The 16,966-nt window shown below is 33.2% G+C and overlaps 2 protein-coding genes across 2 annotated transcripts; one reads left to right on the top strand and one right to left on the bottom strand.

Annotated features, from left to right (window-relative positions):
• The first annotated feature begins 121 nt into the window (after positions 1 to 121).
• Positions 122 to 3,160, top strand: LOC148196453 (uncharacterized). Its single transcript, XM_088093979.1, has 6 exons — positions 122 to 494; positions 569 to 651; positions 1,564 to 1,650; positions 1,862 to 2,010; positions 2,233 to 2,364; positions 2,743 to 3,160. The coding sequence occupies exons 1-6, from the start codon at positions 356 to 358 to the stop codon at positions 2,930 to 2,932; spliced, it is 780 nt and encodes a 259-aa protein (XP_087950105.1). The 5' UTR covers positions 122 to 355; the 3' UTR covers positions 2,933 to 3,160.
• A 5,357-nt stretch (positions 3,161 to 8,517) lies between these two features.
• LOC124842050 (uncharacterized) lies at positions 8,518 to 13,699 on the bottom strand. Its single transcript, XM_088095038.1, has 9 exons — positions 13,417 to 13,699; positions 12,729 to 13,085; positions 11,934 to 11,967; positions 11,482 to 11,709; positions 10,275 to 10,364; positions 9,636 to 9,701; positions 9,455 to 9,546; positions 9,326 to 9,373; positions 8,518 to 9,073 (listed from the first exon to the last, which is right to left on the bottom strand). The coding sequence occupies exons 2-9, from the start codon at positions 13,055 to 13,057 to the stop codon at positions 8,956 to 8,958; spliced, it is 1,005 nt and encodes a 334-aa protein (XP_087951164.1). The 5' UTR covers positions 13,058 to 13,085; positions 13,417 to 13,699; the 3' UTR covers positions 8,518 to 8,955.
• Positions 13,700 to 16,966: the final 3,267 nt, after the last annotated feature.

The following is a 16,966-nucleotide window of genomic DNA, read 5'->3' on the forward strand; positions in this document are numbered from 1 at the left end:
CAAAATATTTTCACTAGTTATAATTTAATGTATTACAATAATAAAATAAAATAGGAAATGTTTTATACAACACAAAAATCCTATAGATATTGATAATTAAATCTATAACCTTACAAAAAAATACTGTAAACTTATGCGCTGTCGTTTGGAATCATACTGATAAGAATTCCTGTTCGACACTCGACACGCCAGATCTGCAAATCGGTTTAGCGCTGTCGAAAACCGCCGTTTACGGCGGTAAAACTTGTCTCTGCATCTTCATTTTTGAGAATCAAGAGTTTTATCGGGCTTAATTCTCTGTATTGAGAATATCTAGGGCAACACTGAAAGGAAAGGCCAAAAACTCGAGTTCCCAATGGAAGAGTTGGAGCAGTGGAAGGAACAACTTTCTCACTTGTCGCATCTGGCCATGGATCGTCTTCGCGAGGTTCCCCCGAATCAGCTCTACGTTGCTGCTGCCATCGCGATTTTCACAACGCTGCTTCTTCTCTCTGGTAAATTCGCGTTGTTTTTTAATTCTTACTCTTCTAATCGTTTATTGGTGTTCATTATTGATTTGTGTTTGTAGTACGTTTGTTCAAGCGGTCAAAGTCAAACACCATTGTGTTGACGGGGCTCAGTGGGAGTGGAAAAACTGTTATTTTCTATCAGGTATTTGCTCCAAATCACAATTATTGAGTTCATTGCTTCTGATTTTAATCCTCGAATCAGTCTAGTTTAGTTTGTGGCTAGGTTTGGTTTCATTATTCTGAAAATTAGAAAATAAAATTGGCTTTTGCTCGTGGTGAAGAGGAACTTAGGGCCAGATTAGGTCATTGTTGACATGGTTTTCAAATGCATAGCCCAGTGCCTTCATCACAGTTTGAAATTTTAGTAACGATACCAACACGGTGTGAGATGGTTGATAGATAGCGTTGTCATTTAAGTATGTGGTTAGGATCTTTCAAGTTTGTGTGCATGAAAAATATTTGTTGGGACAATTGGAAGAGGTCAGATCCTTAAATGTATCTCAGTACCTTAAGGGATTAATCCTGTGTGGGTTGGTTTCTTTCTTTTAAAATGAAAACTGAAATAATTTTGTTTCCTTAGGTTTTACCCTTGGTTAGGAGGGACTCAGAGTCAAGTTATGTCATTGTTCACAAGTTTTTGAAATGTATAGCCTGGTGCCTGGATTGTTTGTTGTGAATTATAACAATGAGAATGAAAATGCATTAAAGGAAAAAGTTGTAATTAATTATGACCGATGGAGCTTATATGAGGACATTGTCTAGGGTCAAAATAAAAAAGTTCATGATAACATTTAAAAGTTCAGCACAGTTTTGAACCACATTTTGTGTTTTTCTATTGTTATTTCAATGTGCCTTGAGTTTTTCTTTTGTGCCGACTAATGTTGTATTCATGCAAGAACTGTTCAAAATCGAATTGTTTTTGTAACATTAGCAGTAGATTACATATTGGGATATAATCAGACTCCTTGGAAAGTGTTATTAGGCATTACTTTTTCTTTTATTGACATTTCCATATTAACATCATGTCTTGATTCACATTTCATGCCTACTGCAGCTTAGGGATGGCTCTACTCATGAGGGTACCGTTACATCAATGGAGCCTAATGAAGATACTTTTATTCTTCACAATGAGAAAACAAGGGTAACATTTTAGCTTACTACACTTTGAATACTTGCTTAAATTACAAAGTTAAGCCATTTTTTGAAGATGCAATAAATTTTGCTTCTCATCGATGTTCGAGATGTAGTTGTAGCTTAAATTTATTTGTTATATCTAATGTTTGTTTGTTGATTGTGGAATCGGACAATAGAATAGAACAAATAGTGTCATATTTTCTTTTTTATTATGACAGAAGGGCAAGATAAAACCTGTTCATATTGTTGATGTTCCTGGGCATTCTCGACTCCGACCCAAACTGGATGAGTACTTGCCTCAAGCAGCTGGGATAGTTTTTGTGGTTGACGCTTTGGATTTTTTACCGAACTGTCGAGCTGCTTCAGAGTAATTCCTTCCTCCATCTAGTTGCGAGATTATCATCTTTATATTATCTAGCACATTTTGTCAATATTAGCAAGAACCACTAGTAAGCCACGATGGGACATATCAATGTACTAAAGATATTTTAGCATTATGATATAAAATAATTTATCATTTTCTACCACTCCTGTGGAAGATGTCAGCAAGGCAGATACAAGGGTACTAACATTGTATTTTTATTTATAGGTATCTGTATGATCTATTGACTAAAGGAAGTGTTGTGAGGAAGAAGATTCCAGTGCTTATTCTCTGCAACAAAACAGACAAAGTCACTGCTCATACAAAAGAGTTTATCCGAAGACAGATGGAGAAGGAAATGTATGCCTTCAAGTTCCAAATCTTTTTATCTCTGTTCACTTTATCAATCAGCAACTACTTTATGATTTCGTTTTATTGTCCAGTCGATAGTATTTATGCGCTCTCTCTGTGGGATGGAACGTATACACATTCATATGTCAATGCTGTTATTGTTATTGATTGGTTCATATTGAAGAAGTATTTTCTATTTCCTTTTAATTACTATAATATTGAAATTTCATTCACCTACTTATGTTTACGCTCTCAATCAACTGATCTGTTTTTTTTTCTTATTTTGAAAATGTGCATTGTTATTTGCTTCTAATATATGATAACCTGATTGTTTTCATGATTTCGCTGTCAATTCTATTGTTGACTCTTTATATAATTATTTTCCAGAGACAAATTTCGGGCATCAAGAAGTGCGATATCAGATGCTGACATTGCAAATGAGTTCACCCTGGGGGTACCTGGTGAGCCATTTTCTTTTACCCAGTGCTCTAACAAAGTAACAGCGGCAGATGCTTCTGGTTTAACTGGGGAAATATCTCAGCTGGAAGAGTTTATCAGAGAACATGTAAAGCAATAAGCTAGATATTGCGTTTAAAGCTCACGGATTTTTGTTGAGTTAGTGAATGGGGTAGTGCTGTTTATCTTGGTTGTACTTATTCCAAGTGCTGTCTGGACGAGTAGAGGCTTAAAAGAAAAGGGATTTTGGGGAGTAGGAATCAATGAGGATTTATTTCATTGTAGGTTCTAGCACATTGATCGGATTATAATTTTTCGTTTAATTGTATCGCTACTTGTATTTACCTTATTTACTGTTCTTTGTCACATTGGTCGGGAACCAATTTCACCAATTTAGTATAATCCGAATTTAATATTTTAAAATGCATATAATTATTTAATCTATCGGGTTAGTCAGATTTAGGTTAGAGATCAATTCGTTTGGATTTTTCGAATTTTTTAATTGCAAATTTGTACTAAATTAAATTTTTTAATGAAAAAAACATTTTTATTTTTAAAAAATGATATAAATTGTAACATCTCAAATTTAGTAGTATAAAAGTACTAATATAAAAGCTACATATATGATAATTATAAACTTGAGATTTCTTATAGAAGAAATATCCATACATGAAGAATTTCAAAAGCTATCTATAATGTTGCTTCTCCCACACTTTCACGCTGATATTACTCGAGATATGTCATATACAAAGACAAATAACATAAAAGAAAAGTAAGAGTAAGTTAGAATACAAACAATTAATGATATATATAAACATTTAAATATTATATGCATGATACACATATCACACTAATCAACTAAACAATTTATACATGATCATACTTTTGACTAGATTGTTTAGACTTAGAATGAATGTCGAACTATGACGGGTTGTGCAGTTGTGGTGGCTTCTACTGCTTTGCAAAAGTCATTGCTAATGGGTTTCACCTTATCACGCTCATAAGGTTAGTCTATTCCACGCCTTGGATCATATTGGAAGCACCCAATACTAAGACTTGTTACCAATTAGGAGCATTGGTGTTTTGAAGTTAATAATTTTGATGATGCTACAAAGTGAAAAATATGAAGACTGTTGCTGCATAAGTTTAAAAGCATATCTGCATAATGATCAGCAAAGAAAAAGAACAAGAGCAAGACTCAGACCAAACGACAGATAAGTAGACGAAGATCGAACGATCACTATCAGTCAACGGCCGAAACGCAAATGAAGGCTGAACGATTAAAATCAGATGAAGGCCAAACATAGCTAAAGGCAGAACACTGTTCATGGCCGAACGCAACTAACAAGACCGAGCAGTAAGGATACGAGCTTTCCCAAGCAGTTAGGACACGAGCGTTCCCAAGCAGTCAGGACACGAGCGTTCCCAAGCAGCGTTATTGACCAACATAGGACCAAGCGGTAAAGTTATGACCAAGACCGAGCAATGAAAGGCACTGAAGAATCAAGACGAACAGTGAAAAGCTGTAAGGAACCTAGATGAACGACAAAAGGTGATAATGACTCGAGCCGGAAGCATTTGAAGCCCGAACACAAGTTGAAACACAGACTGAACGACAGAAGGCCATGAGGGCTCAAACCGATCACTGGAAAGCTGTGAGGAACCGTGCCGAACGGCAGAGGGTGATGAGGGGTTGAACGGAACAACATGAGGATGTGTCGAATTAAACCGAGCGGTAGAGGGAGATGAACTGGTGCCGAACGGTCAAAGAGTTGAATATCCTAACTGTTCCAAGTCTTGCAGATAATCGATTATCACTTACAATAATCGATTATCACTGGCAGTTGTAATGCGTCTTTTCAGTTTCGGACCAGTAGGCTATATATCTCTTTGCCAAACACTATAGAAGACAACTTTGTGAATTTGAGAATACAGTGAAATTTGAGGAAGTTCTCAAGTGCTAGTTCCTGCTCTTGTCAAGTCTTGTGAATAGGAGAAGCTCGCGCTTTGTGTGTAAAAGGTCGGAGCGGTTCTCTTGAAGTTGGCAAAGCTGTTGCTTCCGGTTCGTTTGTTGAAGGAAGCTCTTTCGGTTCGTTTGTCGAAGGAAGGTGATTTTGTTATTGTTATTTTCTATTCACTTTCATTGTAATTGTTAAATTGTTTTAGTGAAAAAGTTAATCACTATTCATAGTGATTAACGACTGGACGTAGAATCTTTTGATTCGAACCAGGATAAAAATCATTTGTGTGATTTTTCTACTCCCTACACTCTTTATATTTTCTGCTCATCAACTGTTCGATAAAACGTTTAAGAGAAAATTAAGGGAACCATTTTTTAAAGTGACCAAACAAGCTGTTCGCTTTTAAACAAACCGTATGGAACTCTGATTTTATATTTCCGTTGTGTGACTCTACGATACCGATTGTTCCAACAAGACCTCCTGCTACTTCACCGCATGTGTCAATCCTCTCTATGTGAGAATGAATGACCATTAGAGTGTCAGGATAACCCTCAAGACTGAGCTCCCTGCATTCAGACTAAAGATGCTTGAAACTACACCAAGAATTCCATCTTGGAACTCACTTTCACAACTTTGAACACCTTTGAAACCCTATACATATGTCACTTTACTTTCATATTGAATACCAAAATATATAATCTTTAATCATACCTTAAAAGAGATTAAAAAACCAAAAAAATCATTAGAACACACTGGAAACCATTCCATATACGTTAATAATACACAAGAACAGACCAAGAAGAACCACCAAACAACACAAAACCCCTTTAAACTCATACTTGGGCAAAGAAAGTAGCTTTGAAACCCTTACCGACAGCTCCGGAAGGTTCCAAAACCCCCCAAAATAACCTAAAGAACGTCCAAAACTGATACTCAGAACCCCGGATTTGGTATTTTCAAAACTTGAAAAAGAAACTAAAACTGGTACGATAACGCTCAGCGCCCATAAGCTACCTCTCAGCGCCCAAAAAGCTACCTCTCAGCGCCCAAAAGCTACCGCTCAAAGCCAGAGCCACCGGAATGGTGGCGCTCAGCGACAGAAAGCTGGCGCTCAATGCTAGCACCCCTGGAATGGTGGCGCACAATGCCAGAAACTACACCTCAGCACCATATCAGTTGACAACACACTGTTTTCATGGACTTTGATGTACTTGAGACTTGTTCTAATGATAAAAGGGTTTCTTACACACTAAAATTGATATGAAAACAGATTTATAACTAAAACAAGGCACCTCTTTGATTATTAGACCCAAACCAGGTGCATTAAAGCCATATGACAACTTCAAAAGTACCCTAACTCAAATCCATACTTTCTAACTCAAAACTCTGCAAAACTAAAGGTATGAACAAGTCTTAAATGATTCAATAACAGACTCCAAAACATCACATTTTGTCTAGACCTTGTAATCAAAATACCATTAATGAAAACCCCTTAAAATGAATTAAAATAATACAAAACACATCCAAAAGATGACCAACCAATTTCATATAAGAATTTTGCTTTCATGACACTCATACAAGTCTTAATCAACACTTAACCCCTCTCAAAACATACTTTAACCAAAAATAACCCTTCTCCTAACTTTTTACATATAAAAACCCTCTTTTTAGCCTAAAAACCACGCATTTCTTCCGCTGAAATGCAAATAGAGCTTTATATAATTTGTCAGTTCTTACTACACCCAATTTAACATCTTTAAATTTATCACATACAATCTTAACATCAAGATTACATCGCCTCTCACCATAAAAATCAGTTTTCACATCAACACATATTATATACAATCCACTCAACATACTAAAGTTCTCAATCAAATGCATTTTCACAATTCAATCAATAATTCACCATAGAAACCTAACTTAGAATTCGTTTATCAAATAAAATCATGTAAAACTAACTTCCCTTACCTTACATTGACGATACAAAGCTTTAAGAACATCCCGATTACTTCTCGCACAAGGAATTTCTAGAAACACCTACGAATCACCAAATTGGAAACAAACAGAGTCCTTAAAACTCTAAATCCACCAAAAACAAGAAAAGAATGCTAAATGATACATGCAAAATAGATTCCATACATGATCATGGACTAAAGCAAAAAGGTAAAAATGAGTAGAAATTTACTTGTTCTAAAACATAAATTGATCGGTTAGATTTATAGACCTTGACGTCGTGATCGTCTAGACACCTCCTGATCGTCAAACATATGACTTAGGAGCAAAAACACTTAGAAAGAAAGTAGAAAACTCTAAACAAGTGATTTCTAGAGAGATGATAAGTTTTAAAATAATGAAATTCGTTTATAACAAAACTATTTATAAATAACCCATTTAATATTAAAATAATCGAATCTCACTATTTTTAAACTACTACCACTTCTAAAATACCATTTTTTAGAATTTTACATAAATTAGTGATTTTTTAATGAAAAGAAAAAAATGGCGCATATAATTTTAATAATGATTAATATAATGGTTTATGATTTTATATAAACTATTATTAAATTTTGACAAAATAATATCATATTGAACATAAAGTTTAAAATATATTTAAAAATTTAAAATATTAAAATATAAATTTGGATTGACTCCTTGATAACTCATTATGTGATCATATAATTATCTATTAAATTTATTTAACCCATCGATATCCATAAATTTATCCCTGGTTTCTTTGGGCTATTTTTCTCCTTTGGTCACTTTTACTTTACGTTAGGTGACATAACCAAGAAAAGTTACAAGGGGGTCATACTTGCAAAATGGAACTCCAAACATATCATTGTCCCAATGATGCAATCATCTAACTGCTGCTCATTTAATTATGGCTAAGTATTTAAATGATTTAAGTGATGAATTTCTGTTGATGAAAACACGTGCATAAGAATGTGGTAGGCCCCAAAATCTCAAACCGAGGCAATATGGAACTGGTTCTTCCTTCTATCTACTAACCACAATAGTTGGTGTTTATAAATATTTTTTGTTTTCTCATCCTATACAAGCTTCTTGGAGGTTTCTGGAGAATGCATGAAGTTGGAATTTGAGTATCTTTTTTAAATCTATTTTTTTATTCTCTCATCGAGTAAATGATTTCTCTCCCTGCTGTGTCTGTTTATGACAATGAAGAGTGAGTAATTTTAATTGTTGATGCGAAAATCAATTATTTATATTCAATTCACGATTTCCTATGGAACGTGCTAATATATTGGCACTCCTGTTTGTCGTTTTCTCTTTCTTTTTTTTTCTCATCACAATATGAAAAGAATTGGCTAGTTAGCTGTCGAGTTACCGCAAATTTTTACGGAGACATTTTCTTGGGAGAACATTACAAAAGCAGACAAACCAAAACAATCAACTTTCAATTTAAAAACAAAGAAAACAGCACTCAGATGGAATAAATTACATGCGTAGTTCGCAGATGTATTAGATTAAACAGAGAATGTATATTAGACTTGCTTATTATTACAATTCGAAGGTTTAATATGTAGACTTAATACAAAGCACTTTCAAAAATAACCAAAAAAAAAGAAATAAGTTCTCTTTGTTCTTCCAAACAATTAGGGTGATAATCAAAAGTGAAGGTATAGTTGATGTTCAAGGAAGACGTAATTAAAAAAATACTTGTAATTTTACATTGTCATCTAATCACAAAATATCATATAAATTTATTAACTTTTATAATAACTGCTTCAAAAAAAACCAACTTTATTACAGTTTCTTATTAATTATCAAAGTACAAATTTTTATATTACGATCCATTGAAAATTTAACTCGTGTACTTTCTCTGAAGAATCATATTGACATAGCTACGCAGAAACTATTCATATACATACTGAATACTAAAAGAACAGCACTTTTTGTAAGACTTTACTAGGGTCGATTTCATCAATGTAGGAGGATACTGTGGAATGTTTATCTTGGATGGAAGATATCATAAACATGGTTAGAGCAGAGCAGAGCAGAGAAGTTCCATGTATTCAATCTGAAGTAGCAAATAAAAACCACATGCCACACAAATCCTAAACACTTTTGCAGGGAGGTGGTGTTTATCTGATCTTCTAAGTTAAAATCTGTTTTAGCCATATTGAAAGCAGCTCTACTCCGATGACTGTTCATGAATGTATCATCACCGTACAAACTGACAGGAACTAGGAAACAATTTTGACAACCACAAGTGTTTCAACTTAACTATCAAAGCAAAGACTGCAAAGCATGGAATGTGCGTTACACCCACACCTATGTACCTAAAAGTACCACAAGAGAGCCAGATAAATATCATATCATCATCTGAATGCTTAAATTAATTTCATTTCCTAGTGCTGCATCTGGTAACATGTAAGATAAACATGCAATGTTACATGATAAATTGCTCCTTGCTTGAAGTTTACGATTGTCATATTTGAAGGGGTGATCTAATGTAAAATAGTGTTAAAGTTAAATTTTAATTTTACAGATTCTATTTGAGTTGTGATGATGCACTGAATTTAAGAACATACCATAAGGCTGCATATGGGGATGACAAGTCAAGGAAAGGATAAGGCCACCTGGAACAACGGATAGAAAATTATGAACAGAATTTGGTGAAGTGAAAAGCAAAAATCAGAAAATGGGATACTTGTTTTTACCATAAGGAAACACAAGCATGGATGATCCACTGAAAAAGCACAAACATAGCCGTCCACAAAATAAAATATGCAAATCGAAACACTGGAAATCTCTGCATGTGTTAAGAAGTAGACGTAAATTTGAAGTAGGTATTTAATGAGAAATGACTAAGCAAACAAATAAACCGCAATAAAAAATCACCATGCAATTCAGTAATGCTTCAACGAGGAGGAATACAGCGTTTAGGGAGTGTAGACAAACATCCATCTGCAAATTGGGAAGTGCAACCATTAGGATTCATTATGAAAATATCTTCTGAGTAGCAGAGGACCAGCCTATTCTATTAGAACCAAAAATGTGAACAATTTATACATTCATAAATCCCACTCATCATTCTTTGGCTTCTTTAGCTTTATCATAATTAAGGTATTTCAAACAACCACACCTATTTATTACATCTTTCTTGAGGTAATCAACGCTTAGCACATGCAGAAAAGCCCAAATCCTTTGATGTTAAGTACATGTAGCATGTTCGAGTTGAATATCATATAAATAAAAGACAACTACAAGCAAAATTTTAATGATTATTTTTTTAACAAAACTGTTCCCTCACATTTAAGGAAAATACGATACAGTTGTGTTAAAGGGTATGATGAGTTGCATTCTTGCAGCAGGAGAACCGACTCATTACTAAATCAATAATTTCCATAAGCGTTTTAACAAAAATGAAACTAGAAAGAAAAGGCCAAACATTCTCCAAAACTTTTATTAGTATCTTAAGTATAACTTTCTTCACCAAAAGATAAATGGCAGATCAGGGACAAGATCAATAATACTCACAAATTCCAGACGGAAATCTGATTTTGTCATAGATGGATAAAGGACGAGCCAGAATACAATGTCCGTGAGCACCACAGCACCTCCACAAGTCTATATATTTTAAGGAAAATGAAAATAAATCAGTAGATTGCCTCCTGAGTTCAACCAGTTAATAACACAATGATAATCAACATGCAAGTACTTAGTTTTTTTTACAGCATGCAATAGTGTTTAATCAAGTAGCAGAAAAAAGAGCAAGGTAAATAAGAAGACGTTATAAAAAACAAAACTTTGACAGAGAGATTGCATCACAGATTTTTACAAACTTATGTTCGTTGTTGTGGAAACCTTCATCTGCAAATTTATATTTAATAATACATCTTTTAACACTGTTCTCTAAAAATCAAACAGGTAACCGGGACTTTCAAACTAGAATTTAAATGATTAATTAGCTATCTGGGTAAGGATAGCTTACTACTACCATGGACATAGAGCAGAAGTCCTTTTCAGCCATGATGGATCAAATATTATTACATCAGGAACTTTCTTACCCAATGTTGTTCATGAGAAAAAAAAAAGAAAAAAAACGAAAAGGGGGGAAAGGGCAACTAAGAGGACAAGAAAAACAATTCTCTAAAGATGCTCAATCTGTAAAACAAATTTAGTTAAACAACTCTGTCCCATAATAAGTTTTAGTAGGTGAAACACCCTAAAAATGTTTGGTAGAGACAATACATGCAGACAGAGGATGGTGACTACCTAAAATGCCAATGAATTAAGTTTCTCAAAAGACTCTCCAGACTATGATCAAATATTTGACGTGTCATGATTAATTTTGGAAAAATTCTATTTGGCTACTCGGAAAATCCAGTTTAAAAATGTTGTTCAGCCAGCAACCCATGCTTTGTCCATCTCAAACAGATAAAATTTTCCTAGATAAGCCTGATAACTTTTCAAATTCACATATCTTATGTCTAGTTTAAGGCTGCCATCTCCAATCATACTTTCTTTTTCACAAAACTAATTCCCTTTGAAAATTCTCAGTTGCATTGCATGTCCTAACTAACAAAAAATCTAATTAAATGTCAATTTGCAATTGTTAAAATACATCACTATATAATTTAGAATAATGTAAGTATTAGGAACCCAAAATTGAAAAGAGACAAAAGATATCCTAACAGTAAGGCACACAAAAAAATACTCCAATAAAATACAGAAAGAAAATTACCTGAAAAATTATTTGAAAAATATAACCCCATACACCAGCAATATGCCGAGTGCGAGGCTCCTGATTGGTATTGGAATTCTTATACAGGTTAGGTAATTCAGGAGTACCATCGAGTGTAGGAGCCACATAAGTGCCTTGTTCAGCATCCAACTGTTCCTGATTGACTGTGTTGCCATCAATTGTTTTGTGTTTATAGAAACATCCATATATGGAGACACAAGATCCAAACTGAAAGTGAAATTGAGAGCAGAAGTCACTTGGAGAAGGAATAAAATGAAAACAAGAGAAAAGAAAGTTGACTGGCAGATTCAAAATTTTCTCCTAAGGAGCATATAATCCTGTAACTTATAAAATGTATCATAACCCAACTAGAACAAGTTCCACCCTAAAATTAAAAAAAAATGCAATTTTATTATAATATCAGAAGATGGGTTAGAGATGATAAGTGTTACCCCAAAGTAAATGGTGACCAGGGTAAACGTCCACCTGTTCAACAAAAAGAAGTAATCAGCATATTTCTAACCAACTAATCAAGATGGCAGATTAATCAGCATATGTTTGATCATTTTCTTCAAACATGCACTCTTTCATCACAGGAGTCTGGAATACTCCAATACAACATATGTTTAAGAGAGATGTGTCATTTTTCACTTTGTTGGCAGCATTTTAAAGAGGACAAATGATTGAGGTAGAGAGAAGGAACAGAAGAATTGAATCCAGCCAGCCCGGTTTAGTTCATAGAAAACTGAATTTTGAGATTTATGCACACTAGTTGAACAAAAAATTACAGCAGAAGTTGTCCCACGATTGTAACAAATTATACATAGAATAACTATATCCAAAGCTTAGGAAAAAACACAGACATGGCAACAGTTATAATTTCCAAAATATAGGATACGTCAGTACTTTGTGTGTGTGTATATATACATTGAACATTATGAATTATTTTAATAGGCAATAAAGATTAAAAATTATCTGCAAAAAGTTAGTTAAATATAACAATCTAAGAACATTTAAGACATGATCTAATCCATCCATCTAAAATCCAAAAAGTGAAAAAAAAAATAATTTAATTCATTTAAGACATGTCACTCCCTTATTGACTACCATTATTGAAAAAGTCATCTTCTAAGTTAGGTTCATCTAAAGACAGTTGTTCTAAAAATAACTGTTAAATAAATGAATATATATGATCACTTATGTTGCATCAAGACTAGAATAGATAGGATATGTGAATGTAAGCTTACTGAGTGTAGAAGAAAAATATGCCACCTCCCTCAGCAACCAGATTGGTAGTGAGCAAAGACAAAAGCACAACAAAAGAAAATATCCTGTAAGCAAGCAGCCAAGTAGGATGAATTCCTTTAAGGCATGTATTCCATGTTTCATCCTCGTAAAGAGTCCCAGCTGTTTCCCTCTGTCTTTCTCTTCTCTCATTCCTTGGCTTACTGCATTCTTCGTACTTCCATATCAAAAATGATGCTAAACCCATAGTCATTAACATAAAGAGGGCACATAAGAAGAACCTCCAATTCAACCAATAACTTAGGAGAGTAGTATCTGGCGACAGTGCCATAGTGGATCGTCCACTATGCTGGATGGATCTGTTAATATTAAGAAATTGGTCAGTCACTTATATTTGCTTTGCTAAACGAGTTCCTCCAATTTCATGATTTTTTATGCACCCAGTTAAGATTCGATACACGAGTGATGAGCAAAACAATATTCTGCCAAGATTAGAAGAGTTAAGCCAAGTGCACGATACAGAGATTAAATTGAGAACCTAGATTCCTTACTTGAAAATTTTCACGAAACATTAAAAAAGTTTGATACTTTATCAAACTGAAGATAGAAAAACAGATTACAGATTCCCAACCGAAAAAAAAAACAGAACAATGGATAAGTAAATAAGCAAAGAAGAGTAGAAATACTCACAGAGAAAATTGAGAAGTAAAATTAAATACGGAAGAGGCGTGATTTCTGAAAGAAGATGCTTTGCTTCTTCCTTGTATATGGGTAGGTATCAAAAAGTGAAGAAGAAGATATGTTAAGAGTGATTAATGAACCAACAAATTGAATTGATGTTATCAAATAATTAACAGTGAGAAAGATATTCAATCAATTGATATGGTTGATCCCAATTTGCAGGTTTGAGATCAACCAAAATTCACCGGAGAAGCTTTTGCTCTGCTCTTTACAATGCAACGAAAGTATTAAATATTTATGGATAAATTTCCATATTTCTGTGTTGCATATATTTATTATTTATTTAAGGTTGGTTACTTTTTGTTGACTTTTCGTGTTGCATGTTCGTTCTGTTGAAAAAATGTTCATTTGTTAATTGAAAAACAAAATATTTCTATGTTTAAGATGTTTACGATTCTTTTTAGATAAAGACATTCTCTTTTCACGTAAATAAACAGAATTAGAAAAAATTTACGTTTTGAACTAATAAAAAATGTTAAATATGTATCTAAAATTGAAAATACCAATTTTGAAAATATAAACCTTGTTTAAATTTTAAATTTAAAATAAAAGGTATTTTTACAATTAGATAAAAAATATAATATATATATATATATATATATATATATATATATATATATATATATATATTTTAAGCTAAAATATAATCTATGAATGTAAACAATTGACGTAGAAACCATCTTATCAAAAGCAGACGGAAAAGATGTGGTGGTGGGAGTTCTTGAACTAAATAATAACTACAAAATCTATTTTCGATAATTTCATAATAACTTGCTTAAAAACAAGATTTTGTTATTGTTTAAAAAGATAGAATATCAACTTTTTTTATACACTTGATTTGTCGCTCACAATCATTTACTTGATTTATTTTAAATTATAAAACACAATTTATAATAAAAAAAATAAAAAAAGTAGCATAAAATACAAACACATCTTCTATATTTTTTATTGTACGTAGTTAATTTAATTTTAGAAATAATAAATTCAAATAAATAATTATTGAAAGATAAAAAGATAACATAATTATTTTAATTTAAAAAAAAAATCACTTAAAAGATATATATTTATTATGTCCAGTAAAAAGAAGAAATCTCTTTTATTAATATTATAGATAATGAACATCAATTAAAAATTCGTTATTATATATTATGTTATTTCAAACACTGTCAGGATTCCCCAATACATATTAAATTTTTTCTTTTTTTAATTATATTTTAGAAAATAAAAATAAACAATATAAGTATCAGAAGTAATTGCATAACAACACATTTCAAATCACTCCTTATTTTATTTAAATAACTATTATTTCCTTAAAAATACAGACACAAAATATCTCTTTTCCACTAATATGTGATAAAAACAATATAAATATCTCATTATTATTTAATAGATTTGGTATTAAAAAAATTAACATTTTAATTTCCAATATTATATTAAAGAATACAATATTTTGATTTAACATTCATGTACTCAATCCATCATTTCGTAAACTCTCAAGGACATTCAAAAAGTATAGCACACAACTATATACAAGTGTCCATATTTAATAATATGATAGAACAGTTACTATAATACGAACATCAAACTTACAGTTATTACAAAATACCCATTAAATTTTTCGTTTAACTTTGCAAGATCTTCCTATACCACTACCGAACGTTCAACATATAACCGAACGGTTATATTTACAGAACAAAAAATGGTGAACGTTCGGTTCACCAAAACTATAATTACTATACGACCGAACGGTCATCAACTATTCAGCAGGAGTCTCACCACCCAGCTCCTGCTCCAGCGTAAGCTCTTCCCCTTGTGCTCACATCCAACAAGGATGATCATTGCAATAGAAAACCGAACGGTAACATGGATAAAACAGAAAACAAGGGTAAGCTACTATAATTCAATTAAGCATGTATTCACACATGTAATAAACTACAAGCTCTTACAGAACGAACGCTATAACATACAGGAGCCAATATAGATATCACACATAACTGAAATATAATAATACTATACAACCGACACTTGACTTGACCATCCGGATTGTATGAATACGTAGCTTGAGGTCGTTCGTGCACTCGGGTGGTGGAGTAACTGGAAAACCATCAGCTGCCACCCGAGGTTAGTCTGTTATAACTCACCCAAGAACCTATGGGCTAGGACCTCCCGCCATTCTCACACAATGACTTACCCATCTCTACTTGAGAACTGGTAATCATCAGAATATCAGGATGAACTCCGTGAATTTCACTATCCGTATTCATACTTTACCACAACATTATCCTTACACTGAGACATTCCTCCCCGGAATTCTCTTCCACATTACTTGAAACATAAACTTTTACTTGAATACCAATAATACTTCCCATACATAATAGATCATTGCGGTAATAAACAACCAGCACCAAGCCATAACATCAGCATTGAAAGATCAAACAACATTTCACATAAGAAGATCGAACGCTCAAATAACACCACCCTTAGTTACCAACGAACGGAAAGGATCTAAACAACAGACGAATATAACCGAACGTTTATTTAATAGATATGACTTTGACATGAGCCGAACACAACTTAAGGACAGAACACTCTAATTAAACCAAATACTTAATATAAGACTGAACCATATTTAACTATCCTCAATACTCGAACGAACGGTATTTCAATATCCTCAAAGTAATAACGAACGATATTCTACTATACTCAAAACAAGAACGAAAACTATTTCACTATCTGACAAAACCGAACGCTTAGAGCTTATATCGAACACTTATAACTACTGATCCTTGGTGTAAGACCAAACGACATTTTACTTATTTTACAAAAACCGAGCGCCTAGAGCTTCTACTCCTACAAACTATTCATCAAATCTAGTACTTTTAAGGAAACCGAACGTTAAGACATTTTAGCTGAAATACCCATAAACCGAACGTTAAGCCTAGTCTAAGTACGAAGTCTATAATAATAATATATGAGCTATCACAAACTAAAATACCTAATCGAATAAGACTGATTATAAAAGTATATAACCATCAACACTTGATATATTAATCACTTCCTATAAAACGAACGACTACAAACTGGTAAGGCCAAAATGCTAACTCTATTGATAGTTTTTTCACTAACCATAACCGAACGGTTGAAACCGAACACCCAACTATTCTACGAAATTTTGCAGAATCCTTATCGACTTATACAGAACCACCAAAATCCAGAAATCATATAAGTCATACGCTCATATACAAATCATCAATCCATTCATTCCATACATACGCAAAATCAACACATGCATAATTAAATTTAATAGCTTCCCTTACCTCTTAACAGACCGATCGCTCACAATACGAACTTTGCACCACGACCAACACTCAACCTCCCAGATTCACTGTTTGAGTACAACAAACCACCCAAAAGACCAGAAACGTGATCAGAACCTTATAAGAAGAAGAAGATAAACACATGCAACAAAAACTTGGTTTGCATGTGCCCCAAACTAGAC

Source organism: Vigna umbellata, chromosome 7 (assembly GCF_029865625.1).
Source record: "Vigna umbellata cultivar VRB3 chromosome 7, Vumbellata_1.0, whole genome shotgun sequence".
NCBI classification, from domain to species: Eukaryota; Viridiplantae; Streptophyta; class Magnoliopsida; order Fabales; family Fabaceae; genus Vigna; species Vigna umbellata.

What these genes read in the sequence shown, in the direction of transcription:
- LOC124842050 (XM_088095038.1), bottom strand. Translation starts at nt 13,057, where the DNA reads ATGGCACTGTCGCCAGATACTACTCTCCTAAGTTATTGGTTGAATTGG. An exon ending in TGGTCACCATTTACTTTGGG is followed by an intron (nt 11,710 to 11,933) that starts GTAACACTTATC and finishes TTTCACTTTCAG; the next exon opens with TTTGGATCTTGTGTCTCCAT. An exon ending in TCCCCATATGCAGCCTTATG is followed by an intron (nt 9,074 to 9,325) that starts GTATGTTCTTAA and finishes TGGTACTTTTAG; the next exon opens with GTACATAGGTGTGGGTGTAA.
- LOC148196453 (XM_088093979.1), top strand. Translation starts at nt 356, where the DNA reads ATGGAAGAGTTGGAGCAGTGGAAGGAACAACTTTCTCACTTGTCGCAT. An exon ending in AAACTGTTATTTTCTATCAG is followed by an intron (nt 652 to 1,563) that starts GTATTTGCTCCA and finishes TGCCTACTGCAG; the next exon opens with CTTAGGGATGGCTCTACTCA. An exon ending in AACTGTCGAGCTGCTTCAGA is followed by an intron (nt 2,011 to 2,232) that starts GTAATTCCTTCC and finishes TTTTATTTATAG; the next exon opens with GTATCTGTATGATCTATTGA.